Source organism: Pleurodeles waltl, chromosome 7, assembly GCF_031143425.1.
Source record: "Pleurodeles waltl isolate 20211129_DDA chromosome 7, aPleWal1.hap1.20221129, whole genome shotgun sequence".
NCBI classification, from domain to species: Eukaryota; Metazoa; Chordata; class Amphibia; order Caudata; family Salamandridae; genus Pleurodeles; species Pleurodeles waltl.
The window spans coordinates 1,387,228,267-1,387,251,190 of NC_090446.1; the positions used below are offsets into that span (position 1 = coordinate 1,387,228,267).

The 22,924-nt window shown below is 44.9% G+C and overlaps 1 protein-coding gene across 1 annotated transcript in view; it reads right to left on the minus strand.

Moving 5' to 3' along the window:
• LOC138246381 (cathepsin D-like) overlaps positions 1-22,924 on the minus strand; it is a 111,061-nt gene that overhangs the window by 74,413 nt on the left and 13,724 nt on the right. The window contains exon 2 of the mRNA XM_069200949.1: positions 2,968-3,127. Coding sequence (XP_069057050.1) covers positions 2,968-3,127 — 160 coding nt within the window. The remainder of the gene's footprint in view (positions 1-2,967; positions 3,128-22,924) is intronic.

Genomic DNA, 22,924 nt, shown 5'->3' on the forward strand with positions numbered 1-22,924 from the left:
GATGCAGCACCGATTCTGGTGCACCTCGACCTGTTTCACCTGCTACCCACAAATCGCAGGGACAAGTTCATGAGCATCTTGAACTGCAGTGAGAGGAGATGAGTCCTTATGCACCTGCAGGGCTGGAGAGACCACCGGCCCAACCACACGGGATACTTCTACACTCAGGCATACCTTCAAGTCTTCAGCGCTGACCCGTGTGGTCCATGCACCCCTGCCACTCACGGATCCTGAGTCCTGCACGCCCCCTTTCCCAACCAGCAGAGCTAATATTGCACTATTCTGCAGGCAGCTCGTCACTCTGGTCGCCCCATGAAATGCAAACACAATAAGAGTGCTTCAAACAAGTCAGAAACCATCAATCCCAACTGTATAGTGACCTCGGCTGGGCTTCCCTCTGTATAGGCCCAGTCTGCAGCATCCCCACTAGCAGTGGCATTAGAAGTCTGGAGTCTCCAGCTGTGCCAAAGAGCAGTAGCCAGAGCTGGGTAGCAAGGTGCCAGGGACTCCAGTGTAATCAAGACACTGTCCCCTGCCCGCCGGCAGGGTACTGACAAAACAGCCATCTTTTGGGTATGGTCGGTTCGTGACACACCTTGGCCCTGGTACCTCTGCACTTGTTGTACCAATAGATGACCCCTAAGTAGCCTGCTTCCTCCCTCAGAAGGGCTGGTAAGTGCAGTAAAGCGCTCTCCTCAGTCCTTACCACACCCTACTACAGTACGGCACTCTCTTGAGGCATCACCACACTCTAGCGCAACACAACGCTCTCTTGCAGTAGAGGGCTATCGAGAGGCCTTACCACACTCGCCTGCAGTAGAATGCTCTCCTGAGACGTCATAACACCCTACTTCAGTACAACGCTCTCCTGAGGCCTCATCACACCCTGCTGCAGTACAGCGCTCTCCCCAGGGCTTACCACACTCAACTACGGTACGCAGCTCCTTTGAGGCCTCATCACATTCTACTGTGGTAAAGTGCTCTCCTGAGACGTCTTCGCACCCTACCACAGTACAGCATTCCTCTCAGGCCTCACCGACCGCCGTACAGCAGACATCACCATGCTTTAGATAAGTTGCCCACATTAAAGACCAACAAGGCGGCAAGAGTCAGAGGATGACTGCTCCTATTGCTTCATACACACTCTTATATCACGTTTTGCACTTCGACATCAAAGGAAGGAAAACATTAGTTTTCAACATGTTTTTGCTGCTTCCACTCTGTGGAACCTAGGAAACCGATTTCGCCTCAGATTGAACCCCACATTTATTTTCTGTAAAATTGGTTTCTTTACCCTTTTAATGCACATAGCAAAAAGACTGAAAAATCGATTTAGTCTACGTTAGTTCTTGTGGAACCCTTTTTGTAACCAGCCGTAGTCCATGGAAGCCCATCCCGCTCTGGGATGTGGCCAGCGGCACTAGAAGTGTGCAACCAGGACTAATGGGCACTTTGGCACTGGGTGACCCAAGGAATCTGCCCTCCGAGGAAAATAATTATGTTAAATAAAGGAAGCTGAAGGTCTCTACTTAAGGAGCACTCTGTGCACACTTTAACTCTGGAATGACCCAAAGGACATTAAGTGCAAGACGCCATCTTTCTTCACTCTATTAAATTATCCCACAATGCTCCATCCATTCTCATGTTAAAGTGTCTGAAGGGAAAGATTTCCCGAGTCGCGTCCTAATGTGCCACACTCAGGGCATATACATAAAAATGACAAAAAATTAATAATTAAGTGAACCTTGGGCAAATGATTCACGTGATATTCACGTAATTAAGATCTACATAAATAAATAATACATAATGACATCATTAAGTGAATAAACATAAATATTTCAACGTTACATTGTAAGTAAGCCATTAGATAAAAATGTTCTTTTCAGGGTCAAGGTAATACTTAAGTAGCAGTAAGTCAAAACAGCCGTTCACAAGCACACTAACTTAAGTTGACGTGAGCTCTCCTGTGAGAGGTGGCTCTTTGTGGGCAAAGTTGTGGCCAGTGGTTGTTTTTTTATTAAAAGAAGAAAATACTGTTCATATCTCGAGCAGCCTGCTCGCTTCATGGTCTCGGCGCTGGGCGTGCACCTCTCACCAATGACACCCCATCATGCACGTTCGTCCCTCATGTACATAACCTGTTGATGTAACTTAATGCAAACCATAATAAAACACTAAAACATACATGCTGATTAAAATCTTCTCATTTGAGTTTTATAACAGTATGTCGATCAGGAAGACCTCATTGGTCTTCCAGTTTAGGTTTAGGGTTGCTGAAGATCTCATGACTCACAGGTGTTAGTGACAGATGTTGCAAATGACGAGGGTCAGGATGGGGTCTGACCTTCGGGGGCCAATGTGACGCGATCCACACGGAGGGCGCACAAGGGACCGTACAGGTTCTTCCTCAAGCCCGGGTATTAGCACAGCAGGCCTCGGCCAGTCATAGTCGGTGCACCCTAAAAGTTTGAAGTCCAAAGTATACATTTTGTTATGTTTTCCAATTTTTGTGCATGTGCAGATTTTGCCTGTCAGAGCATGCGCTTCAGGGCCTGCTGGCTACACGCACCCCCAAGAAGGCCTGCTCCGACGGACACAATATGCATCCCACCCAAGCAGCTCTTCTGGAGATGGAAGAACTGGCTGATGGGCTGAACCTATCATCTTCTGAGGGCAGCATCTCTCCCCCATCTTCAGTTGAGATTTCATACAAAAACGTGTGCATTCTAGGTGTAACCCTAATGACAGGTGCACTGAGGGGTGATCATGAGCTCATTTCCAATGCATTCAGATTTTTACGATCAGTATTCCGGTGTTCTGGTCTAAAATGAACAACTGCACTGATTGCCACGTGATGATTAAATTATAAAGGGTCCTCTATCACCAGGTGACACCTGACTTACATTTCCCAGTCCTCTCCAGCCGTTCTTAACCCTGCCTGCAGAAACGATGAGGTGCTACACTTACATCCATATAGTTGGTCAGCTTCTCTGGATACCCAGTTGTGCCAGAGTTCAGTCCCACATTCTGCTCCTCTTCCTGTCCACCTCCGAAATCCAGCTCTTTGAGGGGGATGCCGCCATCACTGAGGGTACGTCGGATTGAGCTGAACTTCTTCAACGGGATCCTGGAAAACAGGGATTCGGTTATTGTCCTTTCCTTTGTTTATTTGTGATCATTGTGTTGTTCCACAGCTTTGAGGATCACAGTCAAAATGACTGCAGACTAGACACATCACACCCAGCAACTAATCCAACATTGGGTTATCAAGAAAAGAACCCACAAATTGTGAGGCCACTGAGGGGACATGTGACCAAAAGCAGTTCTGGGCTTCACAAAAGGAGAGCAGCAAACCGGGTTTGGCCCATGTGTGATATGAACCTGCCAAGGCCACTAGATACTGAGGCAGAGCAAAAGACGATGGTCATAGGCATGTCATACTGGAGACGTGTACTTTGTGTTCATTACACCAAACTCTAATAGCAGCGTTTTGGGGGATATGAATTTGTCTGACCCCTACTCACAGCTGCTACTAAAAATCCATCCTCCTCTGGATTTCGAAACCAAAACTCCAACCTCTGAGCTTTCCCACCCTTCTTCAAGAATAACATTTAATGAGTGATTTCTCACTTGTTTTCCCAGGACTGAGGATTGAGTACAGAAGTCCTTAAATGGCAGCCACCACATCTTTGTTGATGTGGTGACAGGCAGCCGGATCGTATCTTCACATCTGTTGGCTCCGCTGATCCTCCATGGTGTGAAATAAACATACATTTTTAACCTTAATTTCTGAAAAACTACTGAACAGATTTACACGAAATCTCAAAAAGCACTCTGTGTGGACCAAGATCTAGCTTTCTGCCAAATTTGGTGAAATTTCGTTTAGCTGTTTTTATGGTACTGCTGTTAAATTTTTCTATGGAAAACTAGATGGATGAAAAAACGTTTTAGGACCCTACCTTTTTCTCGTTCTCCACTTGATGGATCACCCCTAAACAAACCAGGAACGAGCTGAGGGGGATGAGGCTTTTTTTGAAAGTTTAGTAAAGATTTGTCAAACAGCTCTAAAGTTATTGGCAAACCAAAAACACCATTTCCTATGGAAACGTGGTCACAACTATAACTACCCACATAGTGGAATACTGTCTTGTCATGAGAGTTCTTATAGTTCTGTCACAGGCTCAAATCCCAATTCAGTGTAACAATCTTTACAGTCCTTAATAAAGTTAAAAGTAAATGTCTGAAAATCGATCAAAGCTTTTTTTTCTCAACACAACTTGATTTTCAGAATACTTACCTGTAGTCCAAATGTCCTCCAAAAAGTCCAGAAGAAGCAACTGCTCATCATAGAATGGGTATCCTGAATCCAGTTTCCAAGATACTGTTTTAAACATCATATCACAATTGCCTATCAAGGATGCCACGAAATACTAGAGAAGTTATACCTAATAATCCAAGATGGCTGCTGCTATCTCCCCACAATGTTAGAGTTCAGGGACTGCTGGGAAATGACGTTCATTGTCAGGAAGCAACTTCTTTAGATGCACAAAGGCTCACACCAGACAGCACCAATACTCACACCTCTCTAAAACATTGTTGCACACTTCTCTGAAGTAGACTCGGTGCAAGCAGAGTATTGCTCAGCCGCATCCGGTGAGCCAGAAGCAGTAAGCCATAGCTCCTGACATTCACTCTAGCAAAATAATCATAGACATGTTAGGGCCATCAAAAGTTGCACGTTTCTTCCCTCTCATTCTACCATCAAAGAGTAGGTGAGAAACCGTGTCCTGCAAAAACAACACAGTTGTAAAGAGATCTAAGGGGATTGTTTATATTTGGAGTACGCAGAACATCTATCAAAAACTTCGTGGATGTTCATTGCCCCATTCAGAGTTGTCCTATGTAGAGTAAAACATTTCCTTGCATTCGCAGAAAGAATTTTCAATTCTATTAGGGACACAGAGACGAGGATTATGCTTCTCTTTCTTTACTTTCCATTTTCAGCAACCAATCAAATAAAAGTTTAACAACACTACATCTCCCATGACCACCTCTCAGACACATGCCCAGCCACAGAGACCCAGCCCTATGTAACACTCTTGCAGCTAAATATCCTCCTCTTTCTTTGCACAAGTTCACCAAAACAGGTAAACAGTTCGCGAACCTGCAACTACAGGATAAAAAACCAACAGGAACAGATCACCATCAGCTCCAGCTGGAGTTCGACTTGATCACTTCAAATCTCAGGAATCTAGCAACCACCGACTCCAACAGCCGACAGGAGAATCCCCCGAAGAATACAGGAGACAGCGATGCATACTCCCTGCATCCAGAACCTCAATGCAGCACAACTCACTTGTCTTCAGTCCGTGATAAGGAAGTAAGAAACACTAAAGCCGTAAACGCTAGTCCAGAAAAAGACATAATAAAACAATTACTTAACGACATCAGTGAGGGAAGACAAAAATCAACATCAATTAACAAAATCAGTATATAGTTCTGCACAGAGCAACTTGCAAGTGAATGGGTAGGATAATCCTCACCTCCGTGCCGTTAACAGAATTAAAAATTATTGTTGCGAATGCTAGAATATTTTTTATTCTATGTCAGGACCGGAGGCTCCACTTATGCTTGTTTAAAGCTGAGCTCCACAACAGAAACCACACATACGTTTGTAATAAAATGACTTAAACGTGGACTCTGATGACTCATCAGCTGCTTTTGAGCTCACATCTAAACGAGAGCCCAAAGTAAAAGATTTTGAAGCCATAGCCCCTCTAGCTGAGTGGGCGCCAAACATGGATGTATCAATACCTGCTTCACCCAAGAGCAATCGCATCCATCTGGCCAGAGTAGCAGAAGAAATTGGCCGAAAAGGCTTTTGTAAAGCAATTAACAACTGACCACCCATATCGGCAAGAAATTCAGCGGTACTTACCTCGTGCGCTTTCAAACATTGTACCACACAAAGCTTAGAATTATCGAGAAAAGCTGGTTAAGATACTGACCTGGAATTACATTTAGTTTGTTGTGAGTTAGAAAAAAATCCAAGGCTCGCACATCGGACACACGTTTACAAGAAATCAAGCATAAGAGCATGGTCATTTTGGCAGAAAGCTGCTTCCTAAAAAGATACCTATTTTCTGGCCAGGAATCCAAAAATCGCACAACCACGGTAACGCCCCACAACACCAAATATTTAGGTTGAGGAGGGTTAGCCATTCGAATACCTCTCAATAACTTACACATGATGGGATTTTCCCTTATGTGCCTACCCTTAATAGGTAAATGGCCTGCCGAAATGGCAGATCTAAAATTGTTTCTCGTTCAATACGCCATTCCCGCGGAGGCCAGAGGAAAAAAAGTTTTATGACAACAATCTGCTTAAATGGGATCTGCACCCCGTTCACTGCACCAATCACACCAAAGTCTCCACGCGGATGCATATCGATTGTGTGTGCATGAGGACCACACTTGGCCGATGAAAGCATCAGCTGCTTGAGAAATGCTTGGGAGGCTCCATAGTTCCTGAAAACTCTTCAGGCCGTCAGGGAGAGGTGTTCCAATAGGATCAGGCGATGAGGGAGGTCCACCGGGTCCAGAAGGAGGTTCCAATGGAAAGAGGGTCAGAATCAGACAGGCACATATCTCCAGAATTACTGGAAATCACGCTTGTGCTCTTTAAAGTGGAGTTACCAAGATCAGCTCTGCCTTCTGGTATCTCAACTGCGCCAAAACCCTGCTAATCATCATGAACGGGGGGAAAAGCGTAACCCAGAAAGGGGGGCCAATCCTGAGAAAAAGCGCTGGTGGCTTGGGCCTCCGGATCTGGATGCCAACTGAAATAATTTGAAAGTTGTTGGTTGAGGTGCAAAGCAAACAGATCCATTGAGCACGGGCTCCAAGGACCGTGAAGCGCATTGGAAAACCTTCGGGTAAAGTCTCCAATCGCTGAAATCCCAAAGGTGCTGAGACTGCCAGTCCGCCACAGCATTGTTCTGACCTGGGAGATACTCCACTACGACTGAAATCCGGTGTTAGAGTCAAAAGTGCCAAAAATCCTTGGCTGTCTCTGCAAGGAGGCGGGACTTTGTCTCTTCTAACTTGTTCACATATTGCACTGCTGACATGTTCATACGAAGAAGTATGCAACAATCGGTCTTGGGAGAGAGACTCTGAATCGCAAATGAACTTGCTAGAAGTTCCAAACAATTGATGTGGATTTCTAGTTCTGCTCTGGACCAGCGACCCCCAAGGAATCGGACCCCAACCCCACCGGCTGGCATCGGACTCTATTATTATCTCCAGGGTTGACCTGAATATTGCTCTGCCATTTCAGGCCTCCATGTGGTACAACCACCAGGACATTTCCATCCTCGCTTCCTCCGAAAGAGGAATCTGTTACGAATAACTGAGAGCCTTTTAGAGATGCTGAATCTTGAGTCTTTGAAGTACATGGTAATGTATTTGTAAAGCGCGTTCCGGCCGTAGCCTCAAAGCGCTAAGTAGCAAAAGTGAAGTAATGGGAAAGGGAAATATGGCTTGAATCGATGAGGCCAGCAGGAAGGAGCCTTGTGACACTCTGAATCTTCCTTTCCGGAAACTGTTGCAACCAGCTCGGGAGCAGGAAGGAGAGAATGTGGAAGTGTAAGCGGAATCTTGATTTCCTCCACTGCCCTGGTAATAGAAACCTCGCTGCGGGCCTTGGTTGAAGCCACAACGGAACGCGTGCCCCCTGAAGTGTTCTACCCTTCCAAAAAGGGGGCGGAAGACCTTCTTGAAAGACCCTTGAGCTTTATCCAGATTGCTGTAAGTCGCCACGTACTTCGACAGTTCCTTCAAAAAAAGATTCTCAAATAACAGGCACTGAGCTATGGGACCTGATTCAGAAGTAGCAAGCTCTGTGAGTTTCGGGTCAAGTTTGAGAAGGATGGAGCAGCGTTGTTCACTGGAGATTCACATTTCTCTGCCGGCTCACATTTCTCTGCAGGCACAAGGCCCTTTTGGCCTATCTTTCTAAGACAAAGGGATTGATGGGGTCCCTGACTCCTTAGCATGATAACCCAATTCAAAGATTTTTGATAGAGGGCCAGAAACATCCAGCAATTTATCCTGGCAGCCCTGCCAAGCTCGATCAATTCCTTCCTTAGGATCCTTGGAGAATTTTTTCAGGTACATTACCAAGGTAGGATCTATTTCTGGGGTTTCCATGATCTTGCTTGGGAGGTCTGATCTAGGGCACTCGGACCGCAGTTGAGATATGACATCCTTGTCAAACACTTGTCAGATATGAGCTTGTACATAATCCGCTACTTCAGGAGGTGGAAGCCACATAGTAGATCTAGGGGTGAATAGTATCACCAGGTTCAAAGGTAAGGGCTTTAGGTTGCTGCGCCACGTGAGAATGACACGTCATTCTTTTGTGTTTGCGAGGACCAGGGTCATCCCCTTGATCTGAACTGTGGGAAGAAGAGGCTGAGCTTGAGTCATCCTGCTGATCAGCATTCATGGGGTCAGAAGGAATGCTATAGTTGTGATCCTTTGTTAGTGATTGCGCCAATTTCTCAAAATCAGCAACGTGGGGGCCTTCTGGGGCTTTTGATATTTTCTGGGCCTGGGAGGCCGAGGGGACATCGTCCTTGTGTGAAGGAAAGTGAGGAATCCATCTCTACTGCTCTGCGAATCCATGCAGGTGATGTTTTAGGGGCCTAATGGCCTTTATGAGGGCTCTATTTAAAGATTGTTGCACCCCAGTGTCAAGCGCTTTCACTAGGTCCTGCTCCAAAGACCCCAAAGGGTCATCATAGTAATAATCCTCCATGTTTTCCCCTTCATACTCAGACATCTTCACTGGCTGCAAGGCAGAGATGCACACCTCAGGAGGTAAGGACCAAAGGCAGTAGAAAGGCAAAGCCAATCTAATCAGTAGGAGCAATCAGGGGAAGTAAACCACTAAAACCCCTAAGGTAAATCAATAGAAACCGTGAGGTGATTTAATATGACTGAAACAAAATGTGGAGGGAGGACCTGCCAAATGACTATAGGCAAAACCTATGCTAAATTATTTCAACCCTGGGTGAGGAAAAGTACATTTCAGGGCATAACAGAGGGTGTGGGGGCAGGGGGTGGGAGACAACGCATCTCCTCCATGTTCAGATTTATTTCAATGAGCCCGCATGCACCGAGATCGGAAGTCCAGCGTGTTGCGCATGTGCATGAGTGCCCAAACGATAAGAACAGAAAGAGGACTGCACGACTGGCAGTCGCACGTCCTCACTCCCCTTTTCTCCTGCTCCAGAGATTAAATGAAGCAAGGGCGGCAAGCCGCCCCTCAGGGAGGAAGAACATAGCGCTGCTACCCCTAGTCCTTTAGGGTGTGTGCAATTGGTGTTTACCACAATATCATGCATGCAACATAATAAATGCTAGGACAACGTTTGTGGGTATAAAATGTCGCAAGTTTATTATTTACACAGGTTGGGTTAGCTTACGGGCGATCCTGGTGTCGGAGATGAGATTCTTAAACATTGGCCGACACCCATCCTGAGAAAGCTAGAGCTGTTCCGTCTGGTGTTCTCTGTTCCTTTATTGTGGTTTTCCACTTTATCAATGTTGTCATGCTCCTGACAAGTCAGAGCGAGACCCCGGCCAGTCTCCACAGTTGCTCAGGATTCCAACTGTCCCTTGCGGGATTAAGGAGCGCCGTTGCGTCATCCCAGGCCCCGCCGTAAAGGCTCCAAGTAGCCTGAGGAATAGCTTTTGGCTCTAGGAAACACCATCTGGAGGCCTTTTAATCAATTTGAAGCTTTAGGATCGCCCTGTAACTCCGCCAAGCCTCGGGGATGGCATCTCGAGATAACCGAGGCCCCCCCACCTGTGCTCCTCCCTTACTTGCTAATTACAGGCTGCTATCCCGAGAGCGTCTCTAGTATTTTTAGGAATTATACGCCCCGCATCAGGTCACCCCTTAAAAAGACCTCCTGGCCTCACTCCTCACACCTTGAGGGCCATAAACGAGGGGTGGCCCACCCTCCCTAAGTACGGAGGCCCCTCCTGGCCATATGCCTCCCTAACAAGGGAGCGACGCTAGGGAGCTGTCCCCCTATTGTCGCCCTACGTGAGACGTAGCCAGCTACACTCCCCTGACAAGCACACAGCTGCTGCCCTGTGAAAATCTGAATACAAAAGCTGAAAGTAAAGGCAGGAATACCCTTAACATAAATACGGTTAACCAAATGTGCCGCTCCTGAGGAGCACAAAGGATACGGCACTCGTCGCCTGAAGGCAAACGCTCAGAACCTCGCCTATAAGGTGCTAAAGAACCATAGCAAGTCACAATAACAACAGCAAACATGCAAATGGTAAACTATAGCAATGCACTTAACTGGCTGCGAAGCAGCAAAGAAAGAGGAAGCTGTTTAGCTGCAAGAGTGTTATATAGGGCTGGGTCTCTGTGGCTGGGCATGTGTCTGAGAGGTGGTCATGGGAAATGTAGTGTTGTTTAACTTGTATTTGATTGTCTGCTGAAAATGGAAAGTAAAGAAAATATGCATAGTCTGAGCCTCCGGTCCTGACATAGAATTTAACTTCAGTCAGGAGGAATATGTCTGCACTGAGGCATGAACCTGTTAACCCAGAGGTGAAAGCACATCCGTTAGCTTCCAGGGGAATGCAGCATCAATTTAAAGCTCTTCTACTGTGCATAAAAGTTTGTAAAGCAAAGATCCCACCTAGTTTCACTCCTATTCTACAAGCCAGAAACGTGTCGTTGGCCATTTCTCACCTGATTCAGCAGTGTTCCTTCAAGAAGCAAAGCCCTGGAGGAGGATCTTTAGACCACCGGACTCGGGACATTGGAACCCTCTTAGCTCGGAGCTCAAGTTTCAATCTCACCAGCTTCAATTTAGCTTCCATTCAGTACAGATCTATGCAGATCAGCTCTTGATTAAGCATCGGCTACATCAAGGGACAGCTGAAGGATTCAACACATAAGGCGGGGCTCTAACTCCCTCAAATAATCTGCTGTCACTTAGCCCTCCTTCCGTTTTAGCACTCTGGACAACCCTGGGCAACGTGTGCTACAGTATAAAGTTTCAAATAAACATGTCATTGCTGAACTGTCATACATATGTTGGTCATACACAAAGGGTTTAAGTTGGCGAGTTTGGCCTAGAAGTCCGAATGGCCAGCAAATTACACAGAGACACTTTCTCACATAGTATCTATTATGTACCATTTCAAATACCACCAGAAACTCCTGCAAAGACCCGCATTGGGTTTTTGTGCCTGCTACTGGGATTTGGTGTGACTGCAAATCACTGCTTCCAATGAAGACAGCAATTCTGCCTTTCAAGGTTAATAAACGAGCATCATATACACTGACTCATTTTTTTATAAGATTTATACATCACCAAAGATCACAGTGGTGAACCTATTTTATCACTGTTGTGCATTTTTCAGGGCCTCGGATAAACTGGGAGTGGCACATCCATTCGTGCACCTGAGTGGCAGTGACCTGCTATTTTCCCTGCTTATGTGAAATGTTTTGTTTGAGTTATCGGTCCAGGATTTCCAAGTGTGTGCAGAGCTCTTGGGGCCAGTGAAAGCGCTCAAGTGGCCAGCGTGAAGAAAGTGGCTGTGGAGCTTCCGGATGCAAAGAAAGCGGCTGTTCAGGAAAAGGATGGGAATAGGCCGAACGTGGGGGTGGTGAAAGGGTCTGTGGAGGACTGGACGCAGATAAAGTTGCTCTTCTGAAAAATACAGAGAAAAAGGCTGTGGAGAAAGAGGATGGTGAATAAACCTTCATGGAGAACATGTCGACGGAGAAAGAGAATGTGGAGAAAGAGATTGTGTGGTAAAATGATGTGGAGAAAAAGACTGTGGAGGAGGAGGATTCAGACAAAGAGGCTGTGGATAAAGTGTGGATAATGAGGGCTGAGTAGAAAGCAGATGTAGAGCAAAAGGATCTGGAGTAAATAGGCTTGTGAGACGGGATGTAAAGTAAGAGAATGTGAAGTTTGAGGATGTAGGGTTTGAGGGTGTGTAGACTGAGGATGTGAGTTAAGAGGACATGCAGAGAGAGGATACATGGATAAAGGATGTAGAGTAATTGGACATGAAGTAAGCCAGTGTCGAACATGTGCAGTAAGACAACGCGGAATAAGCGGATATGGAGTCAGAGGATACAGAATCCGATTTGGAGTAAGAGGATGTGAGGTAAGAGGATGAGGAGTAAGCGATGGCTGAATAAGAGAACGTGGGTTAATAGTATGTGTGTTTATTGTACTTCAGATGCATCTATATAGTGCTTCTTACTCCTGAAGAGGTGCCAAAACACATTAGCGGGGGGCAGAATGCGACACCATAAGTTGTGTTTTGATTGAAGGATGCTGAATTGTGTGGATGTGGTCTGCGGCAGAAGGGTTGGTGTTTCATCTGTGCTGAACAGAGAGATGTTCTTATACTCTCATCTGTCGCTGTACATAAGTGTGTTGGCACAAAGTGGATTCAAAGATAGAAGGCCTGATCTCTGAATGTAGCCTGTGTGGAAAGTGACTTCATGTTGTTTGTGATGAGTGGTGGATTGCTCTTCACATGACTGCAAAAGGGTAGCTGTGATTATGCTGCAGTAAGATGTAGCAGAGGAGTGAAAGACAGATGCACGTGTGATTGTGCCCTCTATCTTTATGGTGAATAATTGCAGGTTCTTGGGTGGACATTGTCCAGTCTCATCTGATGTTTTTGTGTAGGAGATTGAATCCCTTTTTTGGTCTGTGTGTTCCTAAATCATCTATTTTGAAGAGCCAGGTCTTTACCGCTTCCTTGAAATTCATGTGATCTTGAAAATTTCTTGTCTTTGCCAGGAGAGAATTCCATTATATTTCAGATTAAATGGGGAATGTAGTTAACTGATTCATTTCTCATGTAGAATCGGATGATCAGTCATATATCAGTGCAGAGAGGAGTATTCTGTTGTGTAGGTGTTTTTGGAGTGTTAAATGTATGAAGTATGGGCTCTTCCTGCACACAGCCCTCTGACTAATGCGGAGTGCCAGATGGTGGAATGCCCTGCCATCGGAAGCCAATGAAACGCTTACAGCACTGATATGATATGTTCCAATCGGCAATGTGTAGAAGCTGTCTTGCTTGTGTTTTTATATTCTTTAAAGTCTTTGGCGTAGGAAGAGCAGTGACCTTGTGAAAGTCCATTGCATAGTCTAGAGGAGATATGAGGGTGACAGTGACCTGTTGCTACTTTGGAAAGCCTAGAAAAGGGAAGATCCATCAAACTGCTTGCTTGTTTCACTTGGGAGAGGCTTGTATCTATGGTCATTCACAGATTTTTACCAGAGTCGAAGCCGCTGGTGGTAGGTTGAATTCCTGGGTTATGATGGTTATAGGTTTGTAGTTCTTCTAACCCCTAATGTCAGGATCTAGGCTTTGGAAGAGTTAGATTTAAGGTGGCTACTCAGCTTGCACTGGTCAATGGCTTGGTGGTAGCAACCAGGTCCAGTTGTGTTTTGATCCTTCAGATGTTCTAGTTTTACGATGATCTGCATGTTATCTGTTTAGTTGTATCAAGATAGGTTGAGAGGCCCAGATGGGTAGTGGATAAAGAAAAGTGATGAGAAGATCTAGTGTTGAGGAATAACAGAGTCAGTGACGAAAGGTGCTGAAACTGGAGTGGCAAGATGATGCTAGACCTGTCCCATCGGTTGCAAGAAATACATTATAGAATGCCAAGTTCCTCTGCCCTCTGCAGTCAGACAGTAGAAGTACAGCTTCTCCGTAGCTATTCCCAGATGGAAACCACTGTGGCTTTGGTGCCTCTGCTTGGTCGAAAGAAGACTTGATGGTCAACTATCAGAATGCTTCATTCTACATAGGCAAGGATATGAGTAAAAACAGCTTTTGCAATCAGTTTCCCTACAAAAGGACCATTGGAAATCAGTCTGTAGTGGGCTGTCATCCTGCGACGTGGTTCTGCCAGTATGCTACATCAGTTCCCACATGGGTAGGGGAATCCACGCCCTGGGAGAATCTTCGATCAAGGGTTGATCTGCTCACCGATTTCCCTGTCGGCAGGCATATGTATGGGATTATACTTGTTTTACCCATTGGATGGATCAGAAACACTTCTGGAAGACAGCTACCCTTGGAGCCCTTTGAAATAAAAGTATGACCAGTAAGAGTAACTCTGTATTGACATTGGTTGGACCTGTTTTAGATGACATCAGAAGAGACCCCCTTTTTGGAGAGGGTGTAACTCCCTGTCAGATATTCATCAAGAGTAATAGCCATGGAACTGTCTCTATTTTGATAAGGAGCTTAAGAAGTGAATTTCTCAGTAGAAGGTCCCCAAGTAGGTCACTGTATGACTTATAGACAAACTATTGGAACACTGGTATAGAAGAGAGACGTTTTATACCTTCTCATATAGCAAATTAGAGAACCCACAAAAAATTCCCCCCTCCCTTTGAAGTATGGATACACCCTGATGAAGGTGGTTCCCTAGGAGAGACACCAAAATGTACGTTGGCGCTTCAGCTTTACACAAACATAGGATCAATGTCAAATGATGTGACCTATATAATAAGGTTAACAAATTAAATAAAGGACATAAATGACTATGAATGAACATAGCATATGATTCTCTGCATGTTGGATTTTACTGATGATATGTTATAATGATTTTATACTGTAATGAAGTAATTAGGGATTGTTGAGATATGAGCGCATAGCTGCGTGATCAGAGTGTGTATAGTAATTTGAGCATGAATGAGAGGTGACTGTTTTTATGAATTGAGAAATGTGATAGAACTAGGTTGGGGGGATATTAGAGTACATGTTGGAGTAGAGTGATAGCTTGTTATACATTAAATTTTGTATAGTAATGAGTGTCATTTGGATTTGCAAATAATGTTCTGCCATATACTGTATAAACGGTGCTGGGATGGCAATCAGGTTGAGATTGCTCCACAGTCGAAGTCAGTAGGTAGCGTTCCTGGTCACTGATGAGGATCGCAAAGAAGAAGAGGTGGGTTTCTCTCCAGATCATGGGGAATTTTCCTATTCTAGTTAAATGTCCTAGTGGAATGAATATTGGATCTTGAGGTGTATTAAGCTGACTGAGTCGTTCCAGAGTCACGTTTGGCTGGGTTGAACACCTCTGGGTTCTCCTGTGAACAGGTGAGGTTGGGGCAGCTGATCTAGATATTTTAGACTCCCATGATGCAGAGATTTCTGTGGTTTACTAAAGTCGCAGAGGCAATATAAAATGTTATCAATTAGATATAATCTTTTGTACAATCATCACTAAGGCTCAGCGGTTAATGCCTATGTTAATTTATCTGCATGCCAGAAACCATTTGAGTCACACTTGTTTGAGCAAAAGTTTGAGCAACTCAACTGACTATGTTTGGATCCTGTTGAAATAATAGAAATAGGATTGCCTGTGCACATGACTCATTCGCTAATACAACACAAGATGTTTAATACTAGTGGAATATGATGCACAAAGGAGAAAATTATAACTATTTATTTAAACTACAATTGCTCTGATTAAATTCTGCCTATGTAGGAACGAAACGTGTTGGCTGTTCTCTGTGTCAAGAAGAATTAAAGTGATGTTGCCATTCCACAGCTGCATTATTAGTGATGTGGACAGTGGGCTCATAAAGGTGGGCTACTATCATATGTATGGCTCAAACTGTGAATTTATGAGAGGTGTGCATTACCCCTACACCTGTCCCTTTTTGCAATTATGTATTTCGGTTGCCACTGTAATGTTTCAGATATCATTGTTGTGTACACCCAAACATTACTGGGGTCATACCCAGTGCATCCTCTTAATACCAAAGGGAAACATACCCTTTTGAGAGACAATGAGATCTGGCAGATGTCTCTCACACGCTATTACATGCAACAGGTATTATGAACCTACGAAATACCTCCTCTACATGCTAGCACCTATGAAAGCACCTGTAAATACCCTGTTGTTTGGATGAGAGCTATATAGCAAAAGGAGTGCACAATTGACGAAAATATTTAGTATTTGGTCGTGTCACAATGCTTGTGGTCTATAAGGTGTCTTTCTTGGAGTGGATTCTGTATTCAGGATGGATGGTCTCATGGCAGATTGATCATGTGTTGTTCCTTACCAGGCATTGGTGATGAGTCAGAAATACAGGTACAAGTGTTTAAGCAGATGCAAGAGAAGATGATGTGGCGTAAGGTGTTGTACAATGGGATAATGGGAGTGAGAGATTAGATGGAATAAGATGTTGTGGAATAAAAGGATGTGGAGTAAGCAGGTGTGGGGTGAAAGTATTAGAAAGATAAACTGAAGTAATGTGATGTGGAGTCAAAGGTTGTGGAATAAGAGATTGTGGAATAATGGGAAATGAAGAACAAGCTACTACTTGCTACTAGTAAGCTACTACAGAGACGCCAGATGTAGAGAACCATTTGCAGAGAATATATATGGAATAGGTTCTCCTGCCCTGTAGCCCAATACACTTTAGTTTCTGACTGATTGCCTATGAGAATATATTGATTCGGGTGCACGGTCATGTATTGCATACATTTAAGATAAATTATATTCTCATTCTAGTAAGCTAGGGTATCACCGAGTGAAAAATGTCTCACCACAGTGACATGCCAGTTCTTAACTAGGCAAACACTGGTCCTCTGAGATAACCATGTCTTTCTTCTCCAGAGCAGGTGAGCGAAGAACTGCAAAACAGCACCAAAACAAAACCTGACTCAAGAACCCACTCAGTAAGCACCAAAGCAATTTAGTAAAATGTATTTCAGATGAAAATAATAAATACCTAAAACTGGATCAGTCGCTACACAAATAAATACATTCAAAGTATTAGTTTTGCTGTGCACTTCGAACTCAGGCCAGCTTGGACAGTCAGTGAAAATTCCGATGTACTACTCACAAGTGTCCAATGAAAACTTGAAAACTTCCTCCCACTCCAGGAGTACAGACCAACTCCCAGCTTCAGGCTACCTTTTGCTTTCAGTGAGACAGAAACGAGGGTATAAGTTGGGGTCAGCTGTCTTACAAAGACTACTACAGTTCACTGTTTACACGCATCACAGCTGGACCTTGCTTGTGTTTTTACAGCACTCAGGATCTCTTCAAATCCTTCTGAGACTGCTCAAGCTGGTAGACAATGCACCTTTCCAGTGCAACTTTGTGATTCTGCTTCCAAGGTGCAGGCTTAGACGTTTTTGCTAACACTAGAGTCATTTTCTTGTACTTAGAGCTCTCCTTCAGAGTGCCAGTGAGTGGAAACTGTCTCTGTGGCTCACTTGCAAGTTCCAAAAAAGAAAATTCACAAAAAAATGAACAAAAAGTTCCAAGTGGTCAAAAGTTATATTCTACAAGAAGAGTTATTTGTGATGCCCTTTGAGGAGCACAAAAAGTTCTCAAGGGCTCTGAGCAGCAGATGTCTGCTGTCACACTATATGTAAAGCAAGCTTTTGCTGTGCTGCCCTCCGCCAGCTCCATGTCCTTGCAGGTCAGCAAATCTCCAAACAAGTAAAAGTCCAAGTGTGTTCCTTCTTTTGAGGAGCCCACACAAGCATTGGCTCAGGTGGAGATCTTACACACACTGTCTTAATTACTCATCCAGCAGTTGTGGACTAATGCAGATGGCGTGGATGCATGAGGGGAAAAACAACAGCTGTTACTGCCTGGCAGTAAGTGTGCATACCACAAATAGCACCCACTCCCTAACTGAAGCCCACAAAGACACACACACAACCCAACTGTTAGATCGTGTCGGCTTCACTTGCCTGCCACACCTCACTTAAATTAAAATATAGGCAATAATTAATGTCTGCATTTCAAGTTTTTGGGGGAGATGGAACCATTCAGCATTGCTGGGTACTGACTGCTAGTATTATCATTTTCAAGAGCCTAGTGCATCACAACCTTGCCCCCTCTAGGCCTAGGTGAACCGCAGTCCACCGCTATCCCCACCTGCCGCGGTCCTCGGCTGGGGGACCAACCTGCAGCCAGGGACTTGGAGCCTGACTTGCACACCCCAGGAGTCTACATGTGGTAGTCTACTCTGCCTCATTCCCACTCTCAACTGTCCTCATCCCATCATGTCTTTGGGGCTTAAGGCGGCAGGATCAGGATTCCAAGTTTCTGGTTACAGAAGGTGAGGGCAGGTCATCGTTCTCAGCCACTTGCCCACACCCTAACGGACCCAAAACACGAGGCACACGTGGCCACAGGCAGCTGGCAGCAGACACAATTTGGAGGTTCGCCAACAGGCCTGTTCCTGTGAAAGGCCCACGGGTAATGGAATAAGTCAGTTACTTGTCTGTCTGACCAATGACGGCGACAGTCAGTCAGTCACGTGTCAAGCTCAACTCGAACCTCCCATCCTCAGTCTCTGCTCGAGCCCCATCCTCCTCGGAACTCGGCTATCAAAAGCCCTAATTTCTTCTTTCCTCCCCACGCACGCACCAGCACGTGACCTGCTGCCCACAATCATGTGATAGCTGTAAATCTATCTGAGGCGAGTTCGGGTTTTTTATTAACTATGTCAACAGAGGACGTACTGTTTGCTGTAGCTGGCAACACGTCCTACCGCTAAACTATAACATCCGGTCCACAAACAGACAGAGGAAGTAGCGGCGGGCTATTCAGACGCCATCATCTGCGAGGAGATGCCTGGGCCCAGCGACACCGCCTTCGAGCACCTTGTGGTAACATGCAATAGTTATAAGACCACGATAACATTTATGATGTCCTTTTATACAGCGCTTCGTAAACCCTCACGTCGTTTCTAAGGGTTGTAAATAATAGCTATTACCGTTGTCCGGTTTGTGGGCACACAGTCTATCGACCTCAGATGGATGGCAGGTTGAATCAGCCTTGCTTGCATTCTTACTATGCAAGACTATGCAGAACAGCAAACGCTGCAGTGGTGAGTTCATCGCTCTGCCTATTAACCGACATATTTCTTCTTTCATCCTCCAGAGCGCTGAGCATATTTCCAGCAGCGCTCAATGCTCTGGAGCAGCAGCTGTTATCAATCTAATTTCGTTCTCTTTACTTCTAAGAAACCTCAACATCTAACAAGACGACCACACAGAGGCTACCAATATGAGCAGCCAGGCTACACACCACCGGACCAACAACTCGCAAGTAAAGACAGTCACAGCTTGACTGATGGTCAGGGTGAACACCGACATCAGACTATGTGCCGCCATTCTGGGTGGGTCACATCCTGATGGACTTTAACACGGCAAAGGAACTCCACCATGAGTTCAAAACCAAACACGAGCCCCTTCTAGGTTTAACTGTCACAATAAGTAGCACCTGGATGCCAATAATGCTCGTCTTCATCATTGCTGGAAGCTTGTGAAAACGGAGTTAGCCAGGCCAGCGTGGTGGCATACTCAAAACATTCCGGATTCATACTGAGTGGTCAGTAAAAGGTTCGGTGATGACCTGCGCATTACTTAGAAATTTAGAAAGCTGGTGGGGGAAAGTCAGAGGTGACACTGTTTTCACAGTCTGATGCGTCTTTTTGAAACCCATGTTTCCTACTGAACCAAAACACTTGTTTATACAGTCCCTTAGCACACCAGTAATACACTCGGGTATCTTCCTGCCCATCTCAATCAACAGAGCCCATCTTACCCCTAGCAGCGCCCTGTACAACAATGTTTGTTGGCACCCCCCAATGACCACCTCTGCCACGGATTCCCTCACTACCACCTTTTAACAGTGCCCCTCAAGCCTCCATAACCACTCTCTCAGATGCATTTAATTTGTAATATAGCGCCACTCATACCTTTGTAGGGTGTCAGAGCACTTTACATCACACAGATATCACACAGAGACAATCATCAGATGTGTGTAAAACAGTGCATAGGAAATGTTACATAAGACAGTGGACTACAAGGTGTAGGGTCATGTCATCCATACTTGTAGGCAGTATAGTTAAAGAATGCTTTATCTGGCCAACAGAAACTCGGATTTTAAAATGTAACACCATGGTCAGGGGTTCTCTTTTATTATAGGAAATGATTTCTACTCAAATGAACCTGGTTTGCAACATTAAGTTAATGAAAGACTGGGGAAAAATTATAATGCTCTAAGCTATACCATGCGGTTTGCATGCAGCACTTTGATAACAGTTAATAGCTTGGCGTTCTATATTAGGTCTTAACTTATAAACGGCAAGCGACAAAAGGATGTCTCTGCCAAAAGCAGTAACCCACTGACCTATTCACATTATATGTACTTTGTGATCTGCATGTAGATGTTCCCTGCAGCTGGCATATTAACCCTCTGCGCTACCTTATGATGAGTCAAAACTTCCTCTTGAAAAAGCTCAGATCTCTCTCCAGAAAGAACACTGATCACCGGAGTTATCTTGAAAATTTTATTGTTGCCTAAAAACTGCTGGAGGAAAGAAATGCGGCAACCTGTGCTTTTAAAACAATAATATACTTGCAAACAGGGCACCCCCACCCAAAGTCAGCACCTGGGGCGGTGTCACCAGTCGCACCGCCCAAGACCCGGCCCTGTCTATCAGCACAACTATACAAAGGCCCAATGCAGCACTTTAGAGAGACACTGATTCCCCCTTCGGCAGACTGGATCATCTAGCTTCACTATTGCACTGAATCAGCTTGAATTCGAGGTCAGTTCAAGTCAGATGTCAGCAAGGCTCTCATGGACTTTAGGCCCCCCGCGTCAAGCTACAAAATCTCTAATGAATTATTGTTCAGTCTTCTCTCATTTATTAAATGTACTCCTCCGCCAGAGGACCTCCCCAGAGCTCAAGCTTCCAACAATGCCCCAAATATAAGGAACTCTCTCTCAGACAGACTGCAATGGACCACCTCCTCCGACGTTTTCAAAACCAACTCAAATAATTTCATACTCGAATCCTGTGAAACAACCACTACTTTGCTGACAGTTGTCTACTCCAAAATCTGACTAACAATATAGCTGACCTTGTAGAGATGTAGGTAACATATGTGCCTTTTGCCACCATCTTGCTTACCAATGCTTCTTGTTGAACGCACTTACACCCAAGCACAGGGTCATGTCTGCTCCATAGAAAAACCTTAAAATAAATCACCAACCTCCTCAAACTCACGGCTGACCCCGAGCATCTTGAAGAAGTTTGCACCCATCCCAGGTGTCGCTAATACACCCAGAGCTTGAGAGCCTGCGGCAAACTCACAGCTCACCCACTGTGCACCTTGAACTGAATGGCCCAAAACGTAACAATTAGTCTGGCTTCAGACCACGTTGCAGTTCCTTAACTACACTCATAGATACCAAGGAGAAAAAGTTCGGATCCCTTTAAGTATGTTTGACTTACCTGTGGCCTTTGATACCGTTCATCACTGCCACGTGAAAAGAGGCAGTCTATGAGCTTTTACTGCACCGCTCTGCAATGGTCTGCGTGTTTCTATGTGTCCACTCTTATCAGATAAAACCAGGATCCTTGAAGTTCTTAACCACCAAAAGCTCCTGGGATCCAACAGGACGTGTCCCTTTCAGTGGCCCTTATCATCACATTTAAAACTCATCGTGGTCACATAGAGTCTATGAGCATGAATGCCATGTAAATGCTGATGACACCTACCTTTACCCTCACTACAGCGGGTGCTAGTACTTGTCAACGGGTTGTTACCTAACTCATGCACATGTACTGCTCAAGAAATAATAAATACCTCTGGCTAAAAGTCTCCAAGGCGGAAGTCATGCTTCAGGTGCCGGTGGGCATGGTCCCCTACAGTTCAAATGCCGCAATCCAGGTGTAATCTTCAGTCACTAAGACTTACTTCCATAACCAGGGGATGCCTTCAACACCGACAGTCTCTTCATGATGCAAGTGAATGTAGCCATGCTTTCAATAACGTAAACCCCGTGCACAGGCTTTTCTCCTTCCTGCTGATACCACAAATATTTACCTTGGTACTCACAGTGGTCAAAGTCCAATTCAACTATAGCAATGCTATCTCAATCAGGCTACTCACAAAACCATTCATTAACTTACAGTATTTCCAACAATATGCTACTTGTACCATCTTTGGAATAAAAGGGTCGGAAGACATCACTGAAAGTATACAACTTTACAGTGACTTACGGACAAAACAACGTAGTGACTTCACAAGCTCATGCTTGATTCAAAACCCCTCATGGACACTACCCTGGTGCCAGTCAGTCATATGCCTAAAGTCAGCCCCGCTATACTTTTTGGCAAATCTGTTTTTCATGGTGCGCTTATATTGGTGGTAGATTCCTACTTATCAAGGGCCCTTACTTAGCAACACAATTCCCCTACATGTGCATCTTGAAATTGATTACTTGAAGTTTAGAAGAGCTCTTAAGATCCACATGTTCCACTTTACAAGTGGTTCCTTCATCTAAGTACTTGTTGGGCTCCCCAGTATCCATTTCTTCTCCCTTCCTTCTAGCCCCACCAAAGCTCTGAAGCAGCCATCTGACCGTGTGTGCAGTATATAAAAGAACACAAATAAATAGATGCAATGGAGAGCAAAAGCTTCACCCAAATACTAGGACAAGCGTCCCCCTGTAATGGCCACTGCAGTTCCTGACCCATAATTCCAGGTCACTAACATCTTTCCTCTAAATGTACTGATCCGCTTCTTTAGTTACACTGCGTTCGGTATCAAACCTGGATCTATGCCATCTCTCTCGATCCCGATCAAGACGATCACCCTTTCTGTTATCTCTGCCCAGAGTCTCTTGGCCACAGAAGACCGCCCATTGATGACAACAACACTTTTACTTAGTCACTTAGAAAGAAACAACCAAATGTACTCAATCAACCAATTCCTCACTCAAAACTCAGGAAATTAAAGCTGAAAACAGCAAGGAAATGTTAGTTCACCGAGTACCTCAAGC